The 26,633-nt window shown below is 48.2% G+C and overlaps 4 protein-coding genes across 4 annotated transcripts; 1 reads left to right on the top strand and 3 right to left on the bottom strand.

Moving 5' to 3' along the window:
* Window positions 1–16,431: 16,431 nt before the first annotated feature.
* Window positions 16,432–17,007, bottom strand: N7473_004226 (uncharacterized protein; the record flags this gene model as incomplete). Its single annotated transcript, XM_057150166.1, has 3 exons — window positions 16,432–16,617; window positions 16,685–16,841; window positions 16,901–17,007. 3 exons carry the CDS (start codon window positions 17,005–17,007, stop codon window positions 16,432–16,434), a joined length of 450 nt encoding a protein of 149 aa, XP_057013820.1.
* A 1,542-nt stretch (window positions 17,008–18,549) lies between these two features.
* On the top strand, window positions 18,550–20,132 carry N7473_004225 (uncharacterized protein; the record flags this gene model as incomplete). The annotated part of the gene is made up of 3 exons (XM_057150165.1): window positions 18,550–18,794; window positions 18,870–19,285; window positions 19,369–20,132. The coding sequence occupies 3 exons, from the start codon at window positions 18,550–18,552 to the stop codon at window positions 20,130–20,132; spliced, it is 1,425 nt and encodes a 474-aa protein (XP_057013819.1).
* A 1,057-nt stretch (window positions 20,133–21,189) lies between these two features.
* Window positions 21,190–21,732, bottom strand: N7473_004224 (uncharacterized protein; the record flags this gene model as incomplete). Its single annotated transcript, XM_057150164.1, has 2 exons — window positions 21,190–21,323; window positions 21,381–21,732. 2 exons carry the CDS (start codon window positions 21,730–21,732, stop codon window positions 21,190–21,192), a joined length of 486 nt encoding a protein of 161 aa, XP_057013818.1.
* An 899-nt stretch (window positions 21,733–22,631) lies between these two features.
* On the bottom strand, window positions 22,632–25,566 carry N7473_004223 (Mediator of RNA polymerase II transcription subunit 5; the record flags this gene model as incomplete). The annotated part of the gene is made up of 7 exons (XM_057150163.1): window positions 22,632–23,341; window positions 23,394–23,694; window positions 23,854–24,204; window positions 24,766–24,927; window positions 25,009–25,071; window positions 25,122–25,378; window positions 25,527–25,566. 7 exons carry the CDS (start codon window positions 25,564–25,566, stop codon window positions 22,632–22,634), a joined length of 1,884 nt encoding a protein of 627 aa, XP_057013817.1.
* Window positions 25,567–26,633: the final 1,067 nt, after the last annotated feature.

Below are 26,633 nucleotides of genomic sequence, written 5' to 3'. Positions count from 1 at the left end.
TTATCTCGCAAGGGGGATTGAACCGAAGCTGTGGCTTTTCTTGCACATCCGAGGTTGAAGTTTTCAGCTGTTATGGGTTCTAGTTTTGAAAGGAAACTTGGCCCGTCTGAACCATCAAACGATTTAAACTGGTGCGAGAGAATCATTCGAGTCCCCTCGGCCATGCTCTCGTTACGGTGTCTGCTATGCAGTTCTGGGGTTGAACCCCCAATCTGCGCTTTCTGATGTAACAGAAGGAACAAAAACAGGCATATCACATTCAAGTATATTGCCAGTATGATTGAACGGATCTGTAGTAGGCTCTCTGTTCCTTTGCAAGATAAAATCTAACGAACTCGGATCCGACAGAATGATCGGCGGTGGAGAGGCCGCACTACTGAGCTGCAACGCTTCTGGGATCACCCAGTTCGAAAAGTCAAGGCTCGGGGGATGCAACCAGTCGTTCAGAAGGATGCTTGGCTGTCGGGTTCAGTGTCAATATCGGGAGGTTGTGCTCCAGGTGTGCACACGTGAATCCCTTCTGGTGTCTTGGGATCTGAAATGACAAATGAGCATTTGATTAGCGTAAACTATTAAAAAGCGCCGGAGATGTCCCGAAAAGCCTATACATATCCGCGATTCCTTGGTCGCACCCCATCAAAACCCAACCCGATTTTGGATCCCTGCAACCACCCTTTCACCTTGAGTTACGAGCTAGAAAATTTGCTAAAATATATGGGAACTACCGTTCTACAATCGAGGCTAATTTGGGCTCTATATCACTTCAGAATGTCTACTGGTATCTGGAATGAACTTCAACTAGTATGTGCAACGGGGCTCCCATACTAAATTAACCCTAATCTACTGAGATGCGCTGCGTCCCACTTCCCCCCATGAGTTAGTGGGGCCATACTTAAGTCATAACCCTAAATGCAATACGTCGCGTTTGATTTACCCCCATGGGATAGGGTATAGGGCGCACTTTCTCGTCCGATCGTAATCTCGCAGATTGAAGATGCTCGCAATGTTAAGGGTCCCATAACATTGCCGGACTATGTTCGTTGGTCACACTTCCTTCTGATCAAGGAATTGAGAAGACAATATTGGCGGGCCAAGTATCCAGTGCCGTCTGAATAAAAGTGGAAGGAAAAAAAACACAAATAACCAATTGACTAATTCTTGGGTTGAGTTCATGAGCAGAACGTAGAGGGGTAGGAAACAGGAGAGTGGGGTTCTGACACACGATGCAGCGATATATGTACACATGCTTCCTGGAAAAAGTTGACTGAAGCACTCTTATCTTTCCGTCAAACCATCCGCGCTCTATAAATCCTCAAACAGCCTTCGATGCAAGCAGTGCATCATGCCCGTATCCGCAGATTCGCTGTGCAGCTCGACGTCATTCGGTTGGATCCCGTGCACCAGTGAATGGTCGATTTTACATCCATTCCCGCTTGTCAGACATAACACAGAAGTCCAACCAAGGATATAATGCGCAGTGTGAAGAACGCTAAAACTGCAAACAAGCATCAAACCCCAAATCAGATAGCACCGTAAATATGCAGCCGGGGCTTCTTACTTCAGTTCGATGACCTTCACGTAGAAAGAGTCTGGTGGGTTTCTTCATCTGCGATGTTAACATGGCGGATGGGACGCTGTGCTATGTACAAGGGCACCGAACAGGCTAAAAGCAAGTGGGTGTTCACCTCGGAACCAATCAAATATTGTGAAAAATGTCCTCTGTACGAACATAAAACTGAACCGTAGGGCGACGGATGGAGTAGATCGTAAAGAATTACGCACAGACATATTAAAAAGGTCTAAGATATAAAACCGGTGGTTGTAATACGGAAAATATGTCGACTTGCGTTGTGAGAGCTCTTTGAATAACAGCGTGATTTCCGCCGAAGAACAGCGGGCGCTAGTAGATTTCTAGGTTAGCGCCGGGAAGACTTTGTCAGTAGGGTTAGTGAAGTACGCTGTACTTCAACGTAGACTAGTACAGGATTCTGTGAACGAAAGAGGGTGCACCCTAAAAATTATTTCTTTGACAGGCTAGATTGTACGAGTAAGACGTGGTGGAATGGATTCTCTGAATAACAGAGGGCGCACCCCAAAAATCCTATATAGAGTGTTTACTGGTGGATTCGTACGAATGTGGCGTGATAGAATAGATTCTGTGAATGATAGAGGGCGTACCCTAAAAATGAGTTCTTTAACAGGCTAGATTGTACGAGTAAGACGTGGTGGAATAGATTCTCTGAATGACAGAAGGCGTACCCTAAAAATCCTATATAGAGTGTTTACTGGTGGATTCGTACGAATGTAGCGTGATAGAATAGATTCTGTGAATGATAGAGGGCGCACCCTAAAAATAAGTTCTTTGACTAGCTAGATTGTACGAGTAAGACCTAGTGGAATAGATTCTGTGAACGAAAGAGGGCGTACCCTAAAAATAAGTTCTTTGACTAGCTAGATTGTACGAGTAAGACGTAGTGGAATAGATTCTCTGAATAACAGAGGGCGTACCCTAAAAATCCTATATAGAGTGTTTACTAGTAGATTCGTACGAATATGGCGTGATAGAATAGATTCTATTAATAAAAGTAAGTATACTCTAATAGTAATATAAAGTTAATAACTAGAATAATAGATTCTATAGTCGGAGGATACGTAAGTATCTCTCTATTCTGTAGTCTAACTCTTAGAAATATATCTCTAGCCCGACCCTATAAAAAAAGTCCTGGAAATTTTAAAAATTCACTACACTCTAATTATACATCGTACGACTACAAAATTGAATTAGAGCTAGTACTGCCGGAACTGCTGCTATAGGTAGAGAAACCCCTTACAAAGCCGGCTCTGCTTAAGCGCTGTATCTGCTATCTAGGAGAGATACTGTATAAGCTTATAATTATCTTAAGGCTGTGGATCGAGTTGACGATACTACGCCTGCTAGATCTCCCGAATCTGCTAACAAACCTCGCTCGTACGAGCCTGCCTAAAAAGTATTATCGCTATTATCGGAAGCAGGACGTACAGATATAAATAGGCCTGTTTGCTTACCCGCGAGTTACAGAGTATTTTAGGGAGGGTATACTTATAGTAGTAGGAGAAGGGTGCAAAGCGGATACGCCCTCGCTAGGATTAATACTAGGCCTATACCTCGGCGCTATTAGGGCTCGTATAATTAATAAGCTTGTGCTTGTTTAGGCACTAATTGATTATATATACCTAGTATTGCTGGTTCTACTGTAAAATCTCTTGCTGTAGGTCCTCCTTATAAGCCGTATGCGATTGCCGGTCCTGGTAGATATAGTGGATCAGGCTCGTACGAGTGATATCTTGTTGCTGTATAGTGTACCGCGCAATCACCGGGACTGTATAGGGGGGAGAAGAGATAATAGTAGTAGGAGGCGACTCGGATATAGCCGAAGATAATAGAAGAGGTATAGTAGTCTAGCCCTGTAATAGTTAGTAGGCGTATAGCGGTGTGCTTAAGCGAAGGTAGACTAGTGAGTAGCTCTCCTTAATCTAATTGCAAGGACTGCTATCGGACAAAGGAGATAGATCTGTAAGGACAGGCTATATAGCAACCGGTGAGCTATAAGAAGATCTAGACGTTTCTAATAGACTATACATCGGAACTAGTAGAGGACTTAATGCCACAGAGGAAGAATCATCACTATAGTGGTTATATATATTGTACGAAGGTAGATAAGAGGGATCTACTAGCTATAGGAGCGTTGGTTGAGATTGGACTATAGTAGGTAGTAATATTAGAGAGGAGACTAGTGTAGGGGAAGCGTGATTGTATAATTCACTCGGAGAGCAAACCTTACAGGGGATCTCTGTAGCAGGCTCCGGGACTGTATAGTCCTAGCACGCCGTCCGCTCCCGGCTATCTAAATAGCGATCTAGTAGGATATAGCGATAAGGGGGCTACTCTGTAGTTAGCTACTGCCGGATAATCTCGGCCTTATACGCAGAGGCCTTCTCTGGATAGACCTAGGACAGTAGTTAGCTTATCGTATAAGGCTGGATTAGGATAGCCTTACTTAGTTAGCCGTCCCGACCTGTATAGCCGGTCTCCTAAGCGTAGTTAAGAAGGCTATACGGCTAGCCGATATAGATCACTATACAGATATCGGAGATATCTATACCTATGCCTAAGGTACTGCTCGCTATAAGAATCGCGTTCTTCGTACGACGGAAGCGGGTAAGGATGCCTGCCTGATCGACCTGTTGGCGAGGAACCCTGCCCTCCTCTACGACCTTCGAATAAAAGGCCTCGCAGCCGAGTAGAGAGGTAAGCAGAGTTATATACCGTACGATAGAGGCGTAGACAATGATACAGCCGGGGTTAGCACGGCGCCGGCGGGCCTAGATAAAACGGATAATCTAGGGATCCTAGAGCTACTGCTCGTAGCCTTGATACGCACGGTCGATTACTAGACAGAAGGACCGATAGGCAATGTTAGGGCGGGTCGTACAATTATAGTAGAAGAAAGCATCTGCGCGCGTATAGTAGAGGCGCTGCTAGAATATATTATAGAGGCTTAGGGGCAGAGTAGCTGTTAGGAAGACGGTTTGAATATTAATATACTAGAGGCGGTTAAGCTAAGCAAGCTGCGTACGAAAGGTATCGCTTGTGTTAAGGACTAAGTAGTATTCGTCGATTACGATCCGATCGAGGCGGCGTAGAGTAACCTAACGGTTTAGGAACGTACGAAATTCGCTACTAACAGCTGATTCCGGGGTAACTAGGACGATCGAGGCTTTGTCCGGTGGGTGATGGCTCTCCTATTAAGTGCTAGTGATATTAAGGCTTATACAACGCTCCTAGAACTCTTGGCGGAGGGCTACTAGGGGAACTACTACGACTGTGAGGCCCTTAGAGATTTACGCTGGAAGCTAGAAAAGAAGGCTTTTACTACTACCCGTAGGTATTACAGCTACGATAGGACTAAATCCGTGCTGGATAGCCTAGAGGACTTCGAACTACTTCCCCTGGAATTGTACAGACGGATTACCTAGAAAGTGTTATAAGGCTTCGTGTAGATCGTAGTTAGCTAGCTCGTAGCGGCGAGTAAGCTAGTTCTCCTGCTGCTTATCCTCCTAGGGAGTATACTTCCGCTTCTTGTTTCCTCGTACGGGAGGAGCGTTGTTATTAGGGAAGCTAAGAAAGTGGTGCTATTCCTAGCTAATGTTGCGGAATATCGTACGACGAAAGCTAATAGTACTAGGAGCCTCGTAGAGCTTACGGGCGTAGGCGATGCCGGCTATATAGGTAGAGTAGCTAGCCTAAAGATCCTAGTGGCTTGCCTCTAGATCTGCCTCCTCCTCGAATATATTGTCTGCTTCCCCTTTATCTAGAGTATTCCGGGGAAACGCACTACTCGTACGAAGGAAGCGGCGGCTGATTGCAATTATAATATAACGCTAGGCAGCAATGTTAACGATCTGACTATTCAGGCTAAGGCAAGACTTACGTTGCAACACCTCCCGGAGGCGATTAGGGGTCTACGCCCGCTAGCTTAGCGGATTAGGTCCCTAGAGTAGGGCTGTACGAGTAGCAGCTAGCCGCTCGTCTACCGGGCTTATTAAAGCATTAAAGCGCTCGACTAACAGTAGTATAAGCTAGAGATACTGTACGAGCAAGGTGCTAACAGCCCGGGGGAGATAGCGATAGATAATCTTAGGGTCGTTGTTCACGTAGAAGCCTTTATAATAGCGGGTTGTAATTATAACCTAGCGATCCTCGATAAAGATATTCCGATAGCTATTGACTGTATTGCGGTGTTGTACGGAGAGAATTTCGGGGGCACAGGCCGGCTAGCCGCCGTAGAGGTAGATTAGGACCGCTAGTTTCTTACGGAAGAGGCTAACCTAGGTGAGATATCGCTTAATAGCAGTTGTACGGAAGCAGGCGTGATCGGTGTCGAGGAACTGCTGCTGTAGCAGGGGATTAGAGCGGAGACAGCTTACTAGCTACTAATCCCCGTGAACTAGCCACTTCGTACGAGAGTCTTGCAGGAAGCTCTACCCGGCCTTAGCCTCGGATAGGTCGTCCGCGAGGGAGGCCTAGGGTATTAGAGGAGCGTCGGTAGCGGAGGTAAGTAAGAGAAGATCGGATAAGAGTATATCTTAAGTAGTCTAGACTAGGCCGTAGATCTAGCTGTTATGATATATCCTGGCATGAGGTTATTCCCAAGTGTTGGTGCCTCAGGCTTCCCCGGCCTGATAAGCCGGCAGGCCTTCCCCATGTGTTGGTGCATCCGGCTTCCCGGACCTGATAAGCCGTCAGGCTTTCTGTAGAGGTTCGCTGGGGCTTCGGCTTCAGTACGTGTACGAACTCCTGCAGGGAACACCCTTGACAGAGGTTACACAAGCCTCGTGTTTCACCCCGCTCCCATTTCCCTACCAAGGATACATCTCCTTCCTGTTTGAGTGATGAGACTGTATATAAATTGACCCATGTTGAAGAGGTTTTGCGATCCTCAAGAAACAGTTCTTGACCTTTCTACACTATTGACTTGGCTCCATTTCTCCTACCTGATTGACAGGCCTCTATCCTGACTTATAGAGTATATCCTTACAATTTCTGTTTCTTCTTCTTCGATCACCTAGGAGAAATGGTACCAAGGACCCGTTCTACTCCCTCTACCGAAGGGGCACCGAACCCTCCCCGCATCGCGGAAGAAATCCCAATTGCGACCAACCAGGGTTTAACCCCAACCGATCTTGATGCCAACCTCGCAGCTACTCAAGCTACCATAGAAAAGCTGCAGAGGCTAAAAGATTTACAAGACCAAGCCGAAACGCTCAGATCACAGCTTATGGGACGAAACCCAGACGAAACTCTGTCGAACCCATACCAGGACCCCTACGAATCATCAGGAAAGGGTCAGGACATCAAGCTTAAAAATATTCCTACGTTTACTCTCAACTCTTCACTACAACAACGACAAGAATGGCTCCTAGATCTCCAACAGCAATTCGAAGGAGATCTAAGGCGCTATCACGACGGTCGGACCCAAATCCTTGGAGCATTGAGCTATATGGATACAACCTGTCGGCAGAGATGGTACCGACACATTGACGAAAAGTCGCCGATTACCCACCGAAACCTCAAAGAAGATTGGCCCTACTTTAAGGACTGGACCCTAACCCTTATTAAGAACGGAGCCAGTCTCCAATCTGAAGTGATGGGCCAGCTCGAAAGGGCCCGCCAGCTAAAAGATGAGGACCCACGAGAGTTCCACGCCCGTCTAGATACCCTAGAACGCCACTTCCCAAGGGTAGCCGAGAAAGAGAGAGCCCTTTCCTTCTTCGCGAAACTTCTGTACGACCTCCAGAACGACATCCGCCGCCATATCATAAAACTCCCGGAGACCCGCGAGGAGATGATTGATATCGCGTACCACTTCTGGGACTTACAGCGATTGGAAACGAATCGGAAGCGAAAGCATACAGAGACCACAGATGAACCCTCACGAAAGAGGAATTCAACTAAGAGAACCCAAGACAACAAAAGATCCCGAAAGCCCTGGACCGATAAGAATACGCCTACGAAAGACCGCCTAAACCCTATCGGAGAGGACGGGAAACGCAACCGATGCTTTAACTGCGGGAGCGAAAAGCATTACTCCAACAAATGCCCCGATCCGCCGAAGGATAAACCCACTGCCGCTATACAATCTGCCCTACAGGGAAACGACAGCGAGACAGATTAAATCCCACGGATCTGTCTCTCCCTACAGTGGGAACCCGAACTCGGTTCCATGTCCCAGTCACCGTCACCGCCCGAAACAATCTCGAAACCTATGCCGACCTTGACAGTTGTGCTGAGGTCGACCTTATAAGCTTCGAATTTGTCAAAAGGTATAAGCTTAGCCAAGCGAAACTCACTGCACCCCTTATCGACGCTATCAACAAACAAGCAACCCCTACCTACGGAGTGTGGAACGTCCCCCTAAAGGCTACCGATTCCAGGGGTACAACCCGTCAATTCACTCGCCCATGTGTGGCAATCGACCGAGACCCCCGGCTAGAAGGAAGCCCTATACTCCTCTCTATGACTACGATTCACGACCTAGATATCCATATCGCGGGGCGAAGCGGCCTTTGGTGGTTCGGAACATCATCCATCGAAATCCTCCGACCTACACGCTTTGCCAAGAAAGCTAGAAACCACGCGCACGTCTTTGCTGTTGTTAAACTACCTGAGGAAGTGTGGCTCCCAATCGACCGCGATGACGACGAAACCGCACCGGAACCCTACCGATTACCCCCCGAACTATCAAAGTTTAACGAGTTCTTCTCATCCCAAAACTCGAAGACCCTACCTTCATCGAATAAATACGACCACGCTATTGACCTCGTACCCGGAGCGAAGGTCCCGTATGGGCCTATCTACCCTCTGTCACAAAAGGAGCTCGCAGAACTACGCAAATACATCGACGAGAATCTTAAGAACGGCCGAATCCGCGAATCCAAAAGTCCAGCTGGAGCCCCTATTTTGTTCGTACCAAAAACCGACGGAGGCCTCCGCCTCTGTGTCGACTACCGAGGACTCAACAAGGTTTCGGTGAAGAATCGCTACCCTTTACCCCTCATTTCGGAGATTTTAGACCGACTCGCCGGCTCAAAGGTCTTCAGCAAGATCGATATCCAAGACGCCTACTACCGAATTCGTATTAAGGAAGGCGACGAATGGAAAACAGCCTTCCGCACTCGTTACGGGCACTACGAATACACAGTCATGCCCTTCGGCCTTACAAACGCGCCTGCAACCTTCCAGAACTACATCCATGTTGCGCTTCACGATATTCTCGATACCTTTGCGGTAGCTTATCTTGACGATATCCTGATCTTTTCGGCAGACCGGGATTCACACACAAGCCACCTTCATCAGGTGCTTGAACGGCTACAGAAAGCGGGCCTGTACGCTAAGCCTAGTAAGTGCGCATTCTACCAAGACCAGGTTGAATTCCTAGGTTTCGTTATATCCCCTAAGGGCGTTTCGATGGACCCTCGCCGGGTTAGCGACATCGCTTCGTGGGAGATTCCCAAAACATACAGGGACATCCAGGTGTTCCTAGGATTTTGTAATTTCTACCGCAGGTTCATCAAGAATTACTCTCATATTGCACTGCCTCTCACGGCCCTACTGAAAGGCAGTAAAAATGGGCGAAAGCCAGGTCAGGTTAACCTGACTCTTAGCGAAAAGGTAGCGTTTCGCCGCCTAATCGCCGCCTTTCAGTCTGCGCCTCTTCTTCGACACTTTGATCCGTCGAAGCTTATTCGGTTAGAGACCGATGCGTCCGATGGCGCTATGGCAGGGATCCTCTCTCAACCTGACGAGAGCGGGATATGGCATCCAGTAGCGTTCTGGTCGCGGAAGTTCAGTGGGGCGGAGACCCTCTATGGAACACCGGATCAGGAGCTATTTGCTATCGTATATTCGTTCAAACATTGGCGGCACTACCTCGAGGGGAGTGTACACCCAATTGAAGTGTTCTCAGACCATTCGAACCTTCAAGCTTTCATGAAGCAACCAAAGCTTAATGGTAGGCAAGCGCGGTGGTGCTTGGCCCTTACACCATTTGATTTTGTGATAAAACATCGCGCTGGGAAGAACAATCCCGCGGATGGACCCTCTCGGCGTTGGCTCCCGAGTGATCATGAGGTTGACCTGATTTCGCCGTTAAGCCGCCGAATGGCTAGCGAATCGCAGACGACTGATCACCGTTCTGTTATGGTCCAGTCGCTGACTGTGAGTGCGCTCACCTCGAATATCCCACACTTCGAAGAGAACGAAGATAAGGATGAATCGATTGGTGCAATCGATTGGGGGAGCTCGGGCGTGCGCGCCGTCTCCCTGACGCACGAGTGAAGCCAGCTTGTGCCTCCGAGCAGGCATACCTTGCCGAGGCAGGTACAGACCTTAAGGAGCTTGTTGGGCAACTTCAAGGCGAAGACCCAGAGACCCAGCGCCGAAAGACCGCCGTACAGTCGTCGACTCCGGGGTTTAAGGGCTGGAGTATTGGACCCGAGGGTCTTGTGCGGTTCAAAGAACGCATTTATATCCCCGCGGGGAGTAACTTGAGAAACACACTGATAAGCATACATCATGATGACCCCCTTGCTGGCCACTTTGGTCATACAAGAACCCTTGAGCTGATAAAAAGGAAATATCATTGGCCGAATATCCACATAGACGTCGCCGAATACGTCCGGGCTTGTCAGACCTGCCAGGGTGTCACGGCAAAGAGACACAAGCCGTATGGAAAGCTGCAGCCGCTCCCGATTCCTTCAAGGCCTTTCTTAGAAATTTCAATGGACTTTGTGACGGGCTTACCGCCAACAACCCACGAAGGGAAGCCAGTCGATGCGATCCTGGTTATTGTTGATAGGTTCACGAAATGGTCACTATTCCTCGCCGTTTCCACGACGATTACCGCGGCAGAACTTGCTGAGATCTTCCACAATCATATTGAGCTGCGCTTTGGACCACCTGAAGGCATTGTTTCAGACCGGGGGTCCCTGTTCACTAGCAAGTTTTGGTCAAATCTGTGCTACCTTACCCGAGTACGCCTGAGGCTTTCAACAGCGTTTCACCCCCAAACCGATGGTCAAACAGAGCGCATAAACCAAACGCTCGAACACTACCTTCGATGTTTCGTAGCCGACAACCAAGTGATATGGCCGAACCTCCTTAGATCCGCTGAGTTTGCATGTAATAACGCAGCGAACGCAACAACTGGTGTCTCTCCATTCCAAGCACTGATGGGCTACTCACCAGATTTCCGTCAACGTTTCGAGGGCGAAACTTCTCACGGAGAGGTCCCAGCGGCATCCGCACGAATTAAGAAACTCGAAGCGCTCCGTCAAAAGCTGCAGGAACACTGGCGAAAGGCAAGCGAAACCATGACGAAACACTACAATAAGGATCACATTCCTATGCAATTCAAGAAGGGAGATCTTGTCGGATTGTCAACAAGGAACCTGAGGTTGAAAGGAAGCAGGAAACTAGCCCCCCGCTTTATTGGGCCCTTCCGAATCTTACAGACTATTGGAGAACAAGCTTACCGCCTAAGCTTACCTCAGCAGTACGACCGAATCCACAACGTCTTTCACGTATCCTTGCTCGAGCCATGGCGGAATCTCCACGGAAAGGATGACGAACCCTTACCGATGCCCGAACTCGAGGAGGAGGATGAGTACGAAGTAGAAGAAGTGCGTGACGAGAAGCTGATCGAAGGAGAAACCCACTTCCTCGTCAAATGGAAAGGATGGCCCTCGGAATATAATCAATGGGTCCATCATGAAGATATGGAAAACGCTACGGAAGCAATACAATCCTACTCGAAACGAAAAAGAGTGAAGAATTCCCTAGTTGCTAGAAAGAAGCAACAAAAACACACCGAATCCCTGGCGAAAGCCGGCAAAAAACGCAGACAGAAGAAGCCTTAAGGGCAACCTCCAACTAGACCATCAGCAAGGAGATCTGCACAAAAGATCCCCGCCGGAAAAGCGACGAACAGCCACCGAAACCACAACGAAAGCACTCAGCTCCATCAAGCAAAGAGAAGGGAAAAGACAACCCCTAAATTTCCTCCAGGGGCAGAGGAAAATCGATCATGGTCCGCTCCTCCAACTCATCTCCGCCAATGGAAACGTTGCTGTCATTGTCCGAATCCCGGTCATCCTGGGCCTCGCGAACCACCTGCGAAACACCATCGGAAAAGGCACGTTTTCCCAGAGTCCAAGTGATGTATCCCTCGTCCCCGGGAAGTAGGCGAAGGAGCCGCTTGGAGAACCGCGCGGCCTTCTCCTCCTTGGTATCGAGAGGACTGGGAGCAGGAACGGAGGGAAGCTCAGAGCGGCGGGCCACGAGAAACGCGTTGTAGTCGGCATGGTTTTGCTGGCGAAATTGTGGTTAGAACATACCGAAACCCACGATCCATAAACATACCTTGACATGTGCCTTGTTCCCGGTCAACCGATGCTCCTTGCGGTGAGCCTGTTCCGAAACGTCGAAGCAATGCGCCAGTTCCTTCATGAATTCGGCGACCTTTCGGCGGACCTCCGAGGGATATGGCCACTCCACAAACTGTTCCGGATCGGCCGGGTCAACCGTCCAGAACACCCGCCGAGCCCACGCGAACACGAGATTCAGGTCCTGACAATCTCCCAGCATCGCAGTCGCGGCCTACAGAATCATCAGCTTTTGTCTCCAAAGAACTTGGCGAAACCCACAGGAATACATGTCGAAGCACGGCCGGAACACTGCTTGCACGAAACCGAAGCCTTGGCATCGCGAACACACTCCACAGCGAAAGGCAAGCCCAGGGTCACGTCCCACTCAGCGATCGTCGTACGCAGACAGTGCATACACCAGAGGATTATCATGAAAACAGGGTTGTCCAGGAGAGGACGAGCAGTAGTGCGGGTTCCAGGAGGCATCGTGAGGTTTTCGATAGCGAATAGACAGTGAAACGATGGTGAAAGGGTGCGCCTTGATGAGGGTGTAGGAAAAGAGATGGAAGAGGATGAAGGAGGAAGAAGAAAAGGAGAGGGTGATGTTGGCGATGTCAACAAAGAAACGCGTTTCCTTTGTTTGCCCCTCCACCAGGCAACCCCCCAGTGTTGACCTTCCCTCTTTCCAGCCTACACGCTCCTTCCTTATTTGACTGCCACTCTTTATGATTGTTTACGCGTCTGTTTACCTCGCTTGAGGGCAAGCGATCCTTGGAGGGAGGATAATTGTTATGATATATCCTGGCATGAGGTTATTCCCAAGTGTTGGTGCCTCAGGCTTCCCCGGCCTGATAAGCCGGCAGGCCTTCCCCATGTGTTGGTGCATCAGGCTTCCCGGACCTGATAAGCCGTCAGGCTTTCTGTAGAGGTTCGCTGGGGCTTCGGCTTCAGTACGTGTACGAACTCCTGCAGGGAACACCCTTGACAGAGGTTACACAAGCCTCGTGTTTCACCCCGCTCCCATTTCCCTACCAAGGATACATCTCCTTCCTGTTTGAGTGATGAGACTGTATATAAATTGACCCATGTTGAAGAGGTTTTGCGATCCTCAAGAAACAGTTCTTGACCTTTCTACACTATTGACTTGGCTCCATTTCTCCTACCTGATTGACAGGCCTCTATCCTGACTTATAGAGTATATCCTTACACTAGCCCTAAAGGTTACTAGTCGTAAAGCTAAGCTGCTTATAGAGAATCCGATCCTAGCTAACCTAGCTAATATAGCCTAGCTGCGTAGTGCTAAAGCTAACCTTTATACTGTACGTACGAAGGTCTAAGATCCACTAGAACAGGGAACTAGTGCTACGGACTATAAAGCTCTTCATAATCAGAGAGACCTATTCCTAGAAGCTTTTGCTCGTACGGCTACAGAGATACTAGCTAAACAGAAGGGGAGCGGGGGATAAGGAGTTAGGAGAGGAGGGTATAACTGGTAAGGAAGGACTCTGGTATCCTTTATCTTCGTACGAAAGGCAATACTTAGGATCGTCGAGCGGGCTAATTAGATCAAAATCGCCGTTGCTAGTGCGATCTCTACTAAAGTGCTATATAATCTGCTCTACGTAGGGATTAAGCTAGAGAGCCTAGCCTAGGACTATAAAGCAAGTAAGCTTGATAATCTTAGAGAGGATAGGAGAGAAGGAATCCGGGGTATACCAGCCCGTACGAGATTAGCTAAGCACTGCTAATACGCAGACAAGAGTACATTTATACTTATCCGCCCCGACCCGCTAATTAAGTAGCTTAAGACAAAAGCTAAGGCAGGCCTTCTTAATTAGCTAGAAGTGAAAGGGGGAGGATATAGTAGAATAAGCAGGGCTTATACGATCAACATCACTCTTATATAGATTAGGGGATCGGGGCCGGGTTACTAGAGACTAGAGGGCCTGCTATACTTTTCGTTAGCGGTGGTTAAAGTAGTAGTAAGGGTAAGCAGGGTAGGAGGGCTTTATAGGGTACTGCGTACGAGCAAAGAAGCAGAAAATCTGTTGCTATAGTGCGATATAGCGAGTGATAGTCTCTGCGTCTATATACGCGTAGAGCGGGGTGTAGGGGGCCTAGTCTATCTCGGTTCGTACGACCTCTACCCGGATAAGGTAGCCGCACTGTTTCGCGATCTGCTACGCTGTACGAGCTATATTCGCTATAGTCTAGTGAATCACCTAGATTAGGTCTAGGGGATCCTCCTCGGGTAGCTTAATTAAGGAGTAGAGGGTCTCCGGGAGCTAGCCCGCGAGATATTCGGACCACCGCGTACGACAGAGCTATAATATAGCCTTGTTAAGCTCTACGGTCTCTACTGTACGATTAGAAGGTTGAAAGATCTATTAATGCTGCTCTTCGAGCTAGTCAAAGAGATTATCGACAGTAGAGGATATTCGCTCGGGGTCTGCTAATTCTAATTGTACAGGGTCTATAACAGCAAAGTAGTGAGAGTTAGGCCCTTAGTGATAGAGACGCTAGTAGGTAACAGAGCGAGTATAGTTCTTTAATATCTCTTAGGTAGAGAGAGTAGAAGGAGAATTAGATAATTAAGAAGAAGATTAAGTACGCTATTGATAACGAACTCGCTAGTGCTCCTTTATACCTTTTATCGTATAACAAATATATCGGTATAAGGGGGTACGCTAGTATTAGATACTATCTCGGAAAACAGGAAGAATATCAAAAGGTAGCGGCTAATAGGGGATTAGGTTAAAATCAAAGGTAGATAGTAACTAGTGCTAGAGTGTAGAGAGATATTCGTGAATCTGAATAGCTGTACGAGGGGAATAGGAATAAGGAGAACAGCGAAGATAGGCTATAACTTGAGTGAGTCGTACGGCTGATTAGTAGTGGTAACAAACTAGAATAGGAAGGGATAGAAGGAGAGTGAAAAGCTCTTGAGTTAGAGAGTGAATATTAGTCTCTATTTTCAAGTATAAAAATTAGTGATAATCAGCAAGTGCTAGGAAATAATAAAAAGATTGTATTTAGGGGTCGTACAAGAATAATTAACCTTAGAAAAAAAATCAGTGTGGGTCTAAATAAGAAAAGTGGGCCCTCCCGGTCGCACCCCATCAAAAAGAATTAAGGGTTATAGGCAATTTTTGGCTACATCGTACGACTCCTATAAGAGACTGCAGAAGCTAAAAATGAAACTGGGTATAGATTATATATCAACTTAAAGTATAGCGAATTTTCAAGCTGATCGGACGAGAAAAAGTGCTTGCAGTCAGGGTAGGAAAAGAGCGTGCAGTGAGGGTGGTGGGTCCAAATTCTGCCCATACATAAGGCCTCCACACCGCCATGCAGTGAGCCTCACTGCACCAGGTCCCTTGGGATAGTGCACACTCGCTTGCTTGTGCACGCCGAAAGATTTATGCTGACCCCGTAAATCCGACAACTACCCTTAGTGATAGGGTGCCCCCTCTAGTAAGGATAAAATACTAAATCCTTCGATTACTCCGGAACTACTAGGCCTACTAGGCTACTGATACTATTAATATAATGCCCGAAGCGAGGGCTATTTAGCTATAATAATCCTGATTAGTCAGCAGTCAAAAGATTTCTAAACCTATTCAACCTCATTTTCACCAAGGCCCGGGGGCAGTCACGTGACGGGGATAACCTCACCTAGTAGAAGGGCCCTTTACCTACCTAGTGTTTCTTCCCCGGATAGAATTGCATAGCTAGATAGCTAGATATCGCGAAGTAGGCTGGCTAGCAACTGGCGAATAGAGACCACTAAGGCCTGATTGCTAAGGCCACGAATCTAGGCGTAGCCACCCTAGCAATCTGGTTGGCCGAATCGGGTATAGCCTACCCGCCGGCCCTGGCCTTGGCATCCCCCATCAAAAAAATCCCAGCCAAAAGGCCCCCCTTAGGGTAAGGCCCTTCCACGTAATAATCCTGGAATATTATATGACATTTAGATAGAACCCGCTATCGGATGAAAAGATTTAAAAGACCCGATCAAAAAATATCAAGATTTCGGGTACTTAGGGGGGGGGGGGGGGACGTATCAACTCGTCCCCCCCCCCCTGCCAAGACTTTTTTACTATGGTCCCCCCCCCCGGGGACGGGCCCGAATATGTTTAGGGCTACATAGTAAAGTGATACAGGGTAGCATCGACACGCACCTGCTATTCAACGACACAGTAACAGGAGCACGCTGTGGAATTGATAAGCACTTGAATATCAACATGCGATCATGGACTTGGACTTTCTAACTTCAACATTGATAACAACAACGACGGTGAAAGGATTCAAATCAAAATCAAATCAAAATCAAATCAAAATCAAAAATCAGAAATCAAAAATCAAAAGCCAAACAACTTTCAAGTCATCCATTGTCACCTTCTGACACCAAGAAACTGGCAGTTATTGCTCCTGCCAGCGAGGTACCTTGCGTGAGTGGCAACCTTTCTAGAAATGATCAAACTTGACCGACATGAGTCGTCCCTGGTATTTCTGGTCAACGCCCTGCGAGCCGACAAACATATAGTCGACAGGGATGCAGTTGCCATGCGGGACACGGACTCCGGACTTGGTCGTGTAGTAGCCTGATTTTTCGTCAAGGAAGTCGATCCGCTTGTTCGACGGGCAGCCAGTCTACAGGAGTAGCAGCGTTAGTAATGAGGCCCCGAAAAGTAGTCAAATCCTCCCCAGAATGACGTACCTCAGAGTAGGCCGTCATCTTGCGTCGCCAGGACAAGCCAGTTCCACGGCCAAGCCAGATACTCTCCGTGCTACTGTTGATATCAATGCATCTTCCACTTTTGATGTTGACATCGCGCTGCGTCCGGTATCTGTCTCCGTCGCCAAACTTGCCATCACTAGTGAGATGTCAGCTCAGTCTCGGATAAAATGCTTTCGTCTGAAATGAGTGTCTTACCATGTTTCGCTGGTGTATTGGTCAAGTTTGGAGCGCGCGAAAGCCTCAATGCCCTGGAAGAAGAGAGCGAATGAAATGAGGAAGGGGATGACTGAAGTGAACTGCATGTTGGCGGTGATAAAAGGTTGTACCAAAAGGATTTTGGAAACTGAAAGCAGGTGTGTTGATTGGAGGCTTGATTGCTGAGCTGTCTGGGTTGGATGATTGCTGTTGATGGAGAGCTATTTCCCAGGCCACGAGCAGGTCTTTATAGAATTGCTCCAGGCAGATGAAGATATCCACTGCCTCACGATAGAGCTCTCCCAAACCAGGCTAAACCTAGCAAGGCTGCGAGGCAGACCCGAATTGGGGCTGGGATTTTTGATAGCTTCGTCTTCGCGACAAATCAAAATATTGTGTTAGATTGAGAGGAATATCATGAACATGGTAGGTGATCATTCCTAAACAGTTGGCAGTGTAACATCAGGGGAAAACGGGCATTGTATGGAGCACTTGCTGCAGATGTAGGCCTCGAGATAGAACCGCAAGAACCGCGTACCACCCCGCCCCGCCCCTCAGCGGGGCGGTTCTTGGTCACGAAGTTTAGACCCGCGGGGCGGTTTTAGGAGGGGACAGGTTGCGGGTCTATGAGGGGCGGTTCGTGGTTCAAAAGTTTGAACCGCCCCGCCCCATCTCGAGGCCTATGCAGATGCGAGTCATTATGATACTCTGCCCCCGGGGCGTAGAGGATCGCACATCCTGGTCAGGCTGGGAGAAGGATTCAAACAATAATCGCTCATACACATGAATTGGGCAAGGTTTCAAGAGAACTCAGTGACCTGGGTGATTCTAGGGCGAACAGACGACGGCCCCCCGTTTGAGATATGTACGGATGGTTTCACAACTTCTAGTGCATGAGATTAAGCAATCCATACCCCACAAAGATCGGATCTGTAGCCAATCGTACGGATTCCAATCCCAATTGCTAAACTATCACCTTGTCCAATGGCGATGATCGCCAAGATCAGGCTAAGGACCTGGTCCATTGGAAGGGTTCTTTTTGGGGCCGCGGCCGCCCCATCCTGCCTGTGGTCCGCCCCCGGCCCGGAATTCTTGGCCCCTCTATCCATATTAGGAGGATCTCGAGACGCCAAAAATGATACTAGGCAATGAGGCGTTCTAGCTTGGCACAACGAGTTACTCTATCTTGATTGCTTGAAGCGGTATTGTGTCAGGAGATCGTCAAGGTTAGCCTTGTGGGGAAGTAAAATGCTTCCTGTTCAAGGCTGACAAGGCATCTCGACGAGATTGTATTCTCTGGCCCAATACTTGAAATGCCTGTATGATTAGACTGTTTTCAAAGATCCCCAGAAAAACATAAATAGCCTGGCTGTGTCATTCACTCAGGCAATTCATACTCTCGAAATCTTCACCATCCACCTACTTTGCTGATTGGGTACCTCTCATCGAGAAAATCTTCGAGAATGTCGCCCTTTCTCTATTATCTTGCTCTCCTTCTACTCTCCGGCCGTGGCCTTGCTGTAACAATCAGGGCCTATTGGTCCGATCAATGCGGTGATGGCCCTGTCGGACGCTGGTCAGGAACCAACGGATTCTGTAGCAATATTGCCCCCGACACTTGTTGTATGTTTTCGCCTACATCGGCTACTATGCCCCCTGGCCAATGGAGTGGCAACACACGCTCTGTTGAATGGACAGGATTCAATGAATGCCAGCTTCTGATATGGCACGAGCCAAATACCCGCAACGCCCCACCTGGTACATCCCGACACAATTGTGGTGGTCAGATTCGTGACTCCTATTCCTCTGGCTCACGAGCACATAACCAAAGGCTGTGTATGAAATCCACGTATGATATCGCACGTCACGGGCAAGTTCATGATGGGGCCTTATGGTAAGTCCTGGCTAGATTTATTTCAGTCTTAATGCATTTTGCTTCAGGCTTACTAACGCAAGTTATGTGCTCTAGGAAGGACCTTACGAAAAAGCTCAAGGATTTCGGTTTGGTCGCCGCAAAGCCAGGGTGTGTCTTAGAAGAGAAGGATTATGACTCTGACTTATCCTCTGTGATCGCCGACATAAGGTCACATTTGAAAAATCCTGGCAGTTTATCCGGTTCAATGATCTTTGGCTCCATGAGTGGTATGCGCAAGAGACGCGACGAGCGGCGCGAGGATATCAAACTAGAACGTTCTCTGGAAGCTGCACTTTTCAAGACTAAATGCGAAAACGTTGTTTATGCCACTCACTGGGGCTGGACTCCGGGAACTGGAGTTTGGGTGTTGGACGGGTCCAAGGAGAGCCATGAGCGTCTGGCGAACCTGCCGGCTACTTTTGGGTGGAACCACAAATTGAAATTGGCTGGTGCTACTTACTATGATCACTGTGCGTGTGCCCTCCACTACACTGCTGATGAGATTTCCTTTTCTCCTCCACATGACTGGATGATTAATGACTTGAGATTATAGGGGCGGAGCGTCTTGAAACCCGAGAGGAGATGCTGCGAGCTGGATTCACGTTCACGGAGGATGATATCAAGCTCGTCAAGGCCAAGCGATCAAGTGGCGAAGATGCACCCGTTGACGACGTGTTCTCTTTGATCAACCACAATGCTACCTTGCCACTGGACAGTCAAAGCCAGTCTGATATTAAAGAGAGATCCAACGATCTCCCTTCCCGTGACAGCTTCCCGCATATTACCGAACGCTCTTCTGACGAAGGGTCCGTGGATGATGATGGTGAATATTCTCAAATTGAGCAGCGATCTGGCAACGTTCCTGTGGATGACAGTTTCCCCCATATCACCGAGCGCTCATCCGAAGACGGGTCTGTGGACAACGATGATGAATATGCTCAAATTGAGCAGCGATCTACCAACATCCCTTCGGACGACAGTTTCCCTCACATCACTGAACGCTCTTCTGAGGAAGGGTCTGTGGACGATGATGATGAATATTCTCAAATTGAGCAGCGATCTAGCAACATCCCTCCGGACGACAGTTTCCCTCACATCACTGAACGCTCTTCTGAGGAAGGGTCTGTGGACGATGATGATGAATATTCTCATATTGAGCAGCGATCTAGCAACATCCCTCCGGACGACAGCTTCCCTCACATCACTGAACGCTCTTCTGAGGAAGGGTCTGTGGACGATGATGATGAATATTCTCATATTGAGCAGCGATCTAGCAACATTCCCTCGGACGACAGCTTCCCCCACATCACCGAATGATCCGGACTACATTAGCCCACAGATCACCATGGCTTGATTAAAGGTAGCCATCTCTCAGAGTTGTTCGAAGCATGATTTCCATTAAATTGCCGCCGTTTTCCTTGCTTGCTTTTCCTCTGATCTCCGTGCGCTGTGCTTTTTGAATTTTGCATTGTTCCTCAATTTCTTTAGTTCAGTCGCTTGATGTTAGGAATAGAAACACTTTCTGCTTTCGAACGTTGAATCTATCTTATGTGTTCAGGCTAGAGGGGTCCCAGAACAGGGACTGTCGATGTAGATAAATCTTCCAACATGATCTGGTGAGCATACAACCTGCCTTCAACCCCTTTTCAAATGCGGCGGCCGTGGAACTACGCACAGGAGAAGAAGGAAGAAAAAAGAGGAGGGAGTAAGAGAGGCCTCAAAAGCCCAATACGGGTATGTGAGCTAATCTACAAATTTGAACTAGCCTCTAGGGCTCCGTAGTTGCCGCGCAAAACAACCTGCTGCCGCGGCAGTTTCTGGCTTATCGAGGTGTGCCGCGGGAGCCCCCCGGCCCTTTATCAGGAAGATGACGCGGAGATAGCCCATGTGTAGACTGTGTAAACTATTTACTGACCAGGAAGATCTACTTCCCGACTCAATCCTCTTTGTGCAGGACTAACCCGGAAATTTCCGTCATCGGTGTCCTTTAAGGCCTTCTCCGTCTCTAGAGCTCGATCGCCCTTCGTCATCACTCATGAGCATTTTAGTTTCTCTATTTATTCCTGTGCTGCCTTATGCTTGCTTCCTGTGCGCGTAGCTATCGTTAGAGGATATCAAGACTCCTTCCTATGGACTGAGCCAACACCAACCTATTCAAGTTACAAAGATGAATTCGTGGGTTCGATGTAATTCATGTAGTGCCCCGGAATTAGACATAGCTTGGAAATAAATGAGTTTGTTGATCAACTACTCTGCGGGAATACCTAGCGTCCCTCATATCATCACCAACTTATCTTCCTGAGAGCTGCTCTCCAAATAGTCATCTCTCACAAGTTCCCCAAAACAAAAGCTCTAGAGCACGCAACCTCCATTCTCAGATCTTTGCATCTTCCAATCCAAAGTTCGATGCAGTTCGGAGTACGGACATTCTCTCAAAGAAAGGTCGGTGTCCAAAGCCAGTCTTGAGTGAGGCCTCAATGGCGGCCTTGCTCCACGGACAGTTGCGCCCTATAATCATACCCATTAGCGTGTGAAAGCCCTGGAAAGATTTGCAAGTAGACTTACAGTGGCTATAATGAATGGCACCACATCTTTCCAGCGCCTCATGCCACAGCAGAAAGTCTCTGGCTAGAAGACGTTGAAGGTTATTAAATATTTCCGGCGAGCCCTCGAGGACCCAGACTCCATCGTCTTTGTCCCAAGCAAAAATGACCTGGTCGTCGAGGGGGACCTCTGCAGCCTGATCTTCCCAGAATGAGAGCATATTCTCTGTATTTCCCCAGAACATAAAGTACGGTTTTCCTTCATCGTTGCCCGTGGCGCAGGCCGCTCTGAGATTGGTGGTAAGGAAGCGCCTCCATTCACGGTAGCCGGCCGGTTCCACGGGTGGAGGATCTAGCTTGAGTTTGGGTTCCATGGTTGGTCTCTGGGGTTGATTCTCAAGACAACCTTACGAGACGACAAAAGGTCAACAGAAAAGGAAAATCAGAGTCTGTCGGGAGAGAAGGAGGTAAAATTAAAAAGAGGGGGAGGTGATGAGAGGATCTGCTCTATTATTCATATGCGCCCGTCGGTTTTGGCCCCGTTCAGCCTTGACCAATTAGAAAACCGCCCCCGATACATTTGTCCCAATCATTGAGCATGTCAGCTTCAACGAAACAAGATCATGTCATGAGTCAACCTAGCGGACCAACGGATCATGAAAATCAACCAGAGATCAGCAAGCGAGGCCCCAATTTATTCGTCAGAATGGTACGTATTCCGGTCTGACTACCCCTCGGCCCATTTCAGTCACTTTCAGAGAAGTAACCGGCCCCTTACAAATATTACATATTTTACGGACCCTCGCTCCGTAAGGGGCCGGTTAGGTAGCCTATGTAAATGGCTCGGGTTAATAGCGATTGATATTCGCTTCGATGTTAACGATTTCATTTGCCAACAATCAGTCGGGTGTTTAATTTCTAAGATAAGTCTTCTGTTTCGTGGTAGGGATGCCTATTTCTGTATCTTTAGGACACGAAAAAAAAAAAAAAATATGAAGTACCTGTTCCGTTGGGTATGAGTTTACTGATGATCATCTCGTGATCTTCGCAGTCATGGGACAGGGCGCCGTTGATAGAGGCAAAAATAGTCAGCGATAAAGGCCAAACCCATCTATGTATTTTCAACTAAATCCGGCCACTCCTGTGGTCTAGCGCAGTCAGATAAATAGCGTCTCGGTATGGCTATTATCTGGTATATAGTATATACTATATACTGCAATTTGTTGTGGTTTGTACCTACCTCGGTACGTCCGTTTTGTTCCCCCTCAAAAAATTAATGCCTTTCCTCTCCAACCGAGCAGCACATCTCTGAGCTCGTCTTCATCCCCGCTACAAATGTAATAGGTAGATGTTCCTTATTAAGGGCCCATCCCATATGTACCCCGCGGCGGGCCCGGCTTCCGGTCGATTCAAGTCTATTGCCCTGGCCAAGACCGCCGGCAGCCGCCGCCGCGGCTTTATCAAGCATCTGGTCAAGATTCCTAGGATCATCTTCGCCAACGCCAGTGCCATCGACGGCGCCACTGGTCGCATCGAGGTTCATACGATCTTGACCCTCGACGCCGAGATCCATATTCTGAAAGATATTGCTAACGTCGATATTGGATACCCGGGAAGGCGGGGAGACTGACGCGACGCCAGTGACGGACGATGACCTCTGCGCGGAGGGGATCCTTTTCAGAGATTTTGGGGACATTTTGGTGTTGGAGGGAGAGCGCGCCACGGAGGGAAAGAGCTGTGCAGCGAGGTATCGCTCTTTAGTGGGATCAACGGGGTGACAAATATTTTGGTCGACGGCGAAGGATTCAGGCATTGGTGCGCAGACGATTGTCGCTGCGATGTCTAGTGCGAGATCACCGCTGCCCGCTTGAGTTTGTTGTTTCAACTCGTCGACTAAGGCTTCCAGGACGCGTGCAGAGCCGAGGATGCGCTGTGCTGCAATTATCTGGCGGTGGGTGTAGGACTGCGGTGGTAATGAGATTTCTGAATTTGCGCTCTACAAGGTGAGCGACAGGAGAGTGCCGCGGATAACTACCCAGGAAACCACCGGCGGCTGGAGCAGCCGATATCTTAAGCTCGGAGCGCAAACAGCTGCTAGTACGCCGGAACGAGAGATCAGGATCGAGGGCGTCGAGGATGGGTTTGATATTTAAAATCTTGCCGATATTCTGCCGGGCTTGGTGGCGAGTCCCGATATCTATGAGCTGTTCCTCTAATAGGCGAGGCGTAATATTCAAGACGGTTTTGTGAATGGCTTGTGCCTCGCCGGAGATGGAGCTGGGTTTGATCAAGGAAAGTAGGGCCTTCAAGGGGATTTCGGGCTTAGTCTCGGATTGCTAGATATAGTTGCTAAGCCAGGTTAGTGAGACAACAAGGGATAGGAGCAAAAGGGCTCGAGAAGATCTAACATATAGTTAGGATATGCAGTATAATAAGCAGGTAGTTGTACGACTCACACTCAAATCCTCCCTTTAACGTTTCAACGTCTATCTTACCCGACTCTCTATCTTACCCGACTCGCAGGCAGACAGACTCTGATCGAACAAGGTCGCCACCAGCATATAGAACTCCTGGGGACTACACGCGGATATAGTCTCTTCGTTAATACCCTCGGTAATGAATAAGGCACCGATCCACGCCCCAAGATCCTTGTTTTGCTTTTTACTTAGCTCGCTCAGCTTCTGGCTGCAAGTGCCACAGTCTAGTAGTATCAACAAGAAAGAGTCATTGCTTGAGATCCCTATATCAACCGGGCTTAGGTCGTATCGATATTTAAAAACAAGCGCTAGGAGGAGAATGCTGCCAAATTTATCGTAGACCGGCTGGTTCTCGCCTTGATCTTTATCCTATCTCTAGGAATCAAGTAGTGAACAAAGGGGTTGCAGCGCCTACTTTGTAGTTCAGAACAATAGGAAGACATCTAGTGTCTGGGGGCGTCGAGAGAGGGAATTGCAGATATTCTTAAGAGTCATAGTTTCTTTTTAGTTATAGAGGTTAAACATAACCTAGACTATTCAATTAGCCGTAGAACAGCATTGAAAAGAACAACTGCTGTCACAAACCTCTGTAATAACACTAACAATAGCGCCGGCATTTCCCTCTATCGATGCAATCTTACCGATAAATTGCTCGGCACGTTCAGGGCTATTATTAATTTAGGAGACAAGATCGTCCTTCTAATAAGGGCTACTAACTAGTGCAGTCTGCATAGGATTCTCTCCGAGCAGCCGCTCTATACTAGATTCTTGGATGAGCCGATAGGATACGCAAGTAAATAGAAACTCCTAACGCGCATCGGAGAGAATGCTACTCCCTTTCATAGAGAACATCTGGGAGAAGGAAGGAAACGAATTTGGGTTAAGCCGATTGAGTGCTTAAGTGATGCATATCTCTATTGGGACCGGTACTATAGATGTAGCCGTTATAGCAGCAAAGAAGGCGGGAAGCTTGCTGACTAGGAAAGTGCGGAAGAGGAACATTGTCCGACTGGACTCGTTACGATGGACGCTATTATAAAGGACATCGAAGGCGGCTGTGGTAAGGTCTATAACGAGAGCTTCTTGATGACCCTGAAAAGCAATTTCAGTTAGGGGGCTGCATGATTCTCGACAAGGATGAGATGGGAGGAACTTGGGCCGAATAAAACTCACTTTATCGCGGTTGGTGAGGTAGTTGATCAACATGGAATCATCTACTAACGGGCGTCCCACAAGCTTGGCCAATATTAGCATTAAAGCTAGGAAGGATTTTCAACGGGACTTACCATGGAATTAATATACACGTAGAGCCTAGCTCTAGTGTTGATAACTGGCCCGTTCATCACCGAAGCCTCGAATTGGAGGGTACTGACATTCATGCCCTCAATTGTTGGATGATCCAATTGCTTGGTGAGTTGCTCCCCATACTGTGATAGGTTAAACTCCTTCTGTAGCGCGTCCAGTCGATGCCGCAGCGGGAGAGATACATCGACACACAAAGGTATATACGAAGCCAGGGCCTGACCCAGCCTTGTTTTCAAACCTGACAAAAGAGTTAGTTAGCACGAAAATTTCACGATATGAATAACATGAATACTAGGATGACCGCGTCATACCTTGATGATAGTCGCTGGACAACGTCGCCAACCCCTTTTAAGGGGTGGTACCAGACAAAGCGGCAAGTAAAATACCAAGCGACTCGAACAAGGAAACCGCATCAGGAGAACCCATTATCCTACCCTTTTGCTGCGAGATACTCTTATTGTGCTATCCGACAACAGCATTGATCTATTCGACTATCGCATCATAAAGCTCCGCCGCCTCCGCAATCATTCTTGGGGTTGCACCCGCCGAAATGGAAAGTATGACATCTTGGATGACCTTGATATCTGTCATCAAAGTTGAGGCCTTGTACTTTGCTTCCGACTGATGACGAATAGACGAATGCGCCAGCAGTCGTCGCAATGCTGACGCTGGCTTGACCTGGCCGACCTTGCAGAGACCATCCACGTAACGTCCCCTAGCTATGGGAGCCGGTAGATCTATGTGATAAACCAAGTATTAAACGACGCAGATGGATAGACTGCGCAGCTAGTACCCGTGTTGTTGCAATTCACCCTCGAGGGAGGAAGGAGTGAGTCTACTACCCCCGCCAATCATCAGCATCACTGCGCCTCCATTATGCATCTAACTAGCTACGGATTACTTAGTTTGGAACGCTGGCCCCTTATGCTAGCCCGGAGCACAGTCAAAATTGACCCAGAGCAATTCTCCGTAGCGTGGCCGATGATTGGCCACGTTCTAGAACTAATCTGTGAAGCTCGGGCCTAGATATCACATAGACCCCAACGGGTTGTTATGTGGATTAGAGGAACGCTTGTATACCTTTAAGAGTATGTACTCAAGGGTACGCTGTTAGGTGATATGTTAATCGCCCTACCTATTAGCTGAACTGGAATCAGACTGGTTGGTAGCAGCATGGAATGTTGCAATTACTACGGGATCTGTCTCTTACCTTACTAGCTCTGGCGGCTATGCTATTACGGGTCGTTCGTTTGCTCGCCTGCGTTCTCGTGAGTAACAATCGCCCCACAGTGCCCGTGTAAGTCAAGTTGGCCCCTCCGCTCTCCTTGGTGTTGGTTTAGAAAGAGCTGTCTTCGTCTCGATTCCCCGAAAAGAAGCTTTGTCGTTGAAATGGCCCGCCGAATGGTCCGATAAACTTCACGCCTAGACGCCGCTTGCATAGGTTAGGGCGTGGAAATTCCAACGGCGTTTCTTTGTAGAGATAGTCTACTAAT

This window comes from Penicillium subrubescens (genome assembly GCF_028828155.1).
Source record: "Penicillium subrubescens strain IBT 31985 chromosome Unknown utg000002l_segment0_segment0, whole genome shotgun sequence".
Taxonomy (NCBI): Eukaryota; Fungi; Ascomycota; class Eurotiomycetes; order Eurotiales; family Aspergillaceae; genus Penicillium; species Penicillium subrubescens.
Note: the sequence above shows the minus strand (reverse complement) of the source record. Positions and strands in the feature narration are given on the sequence as shown.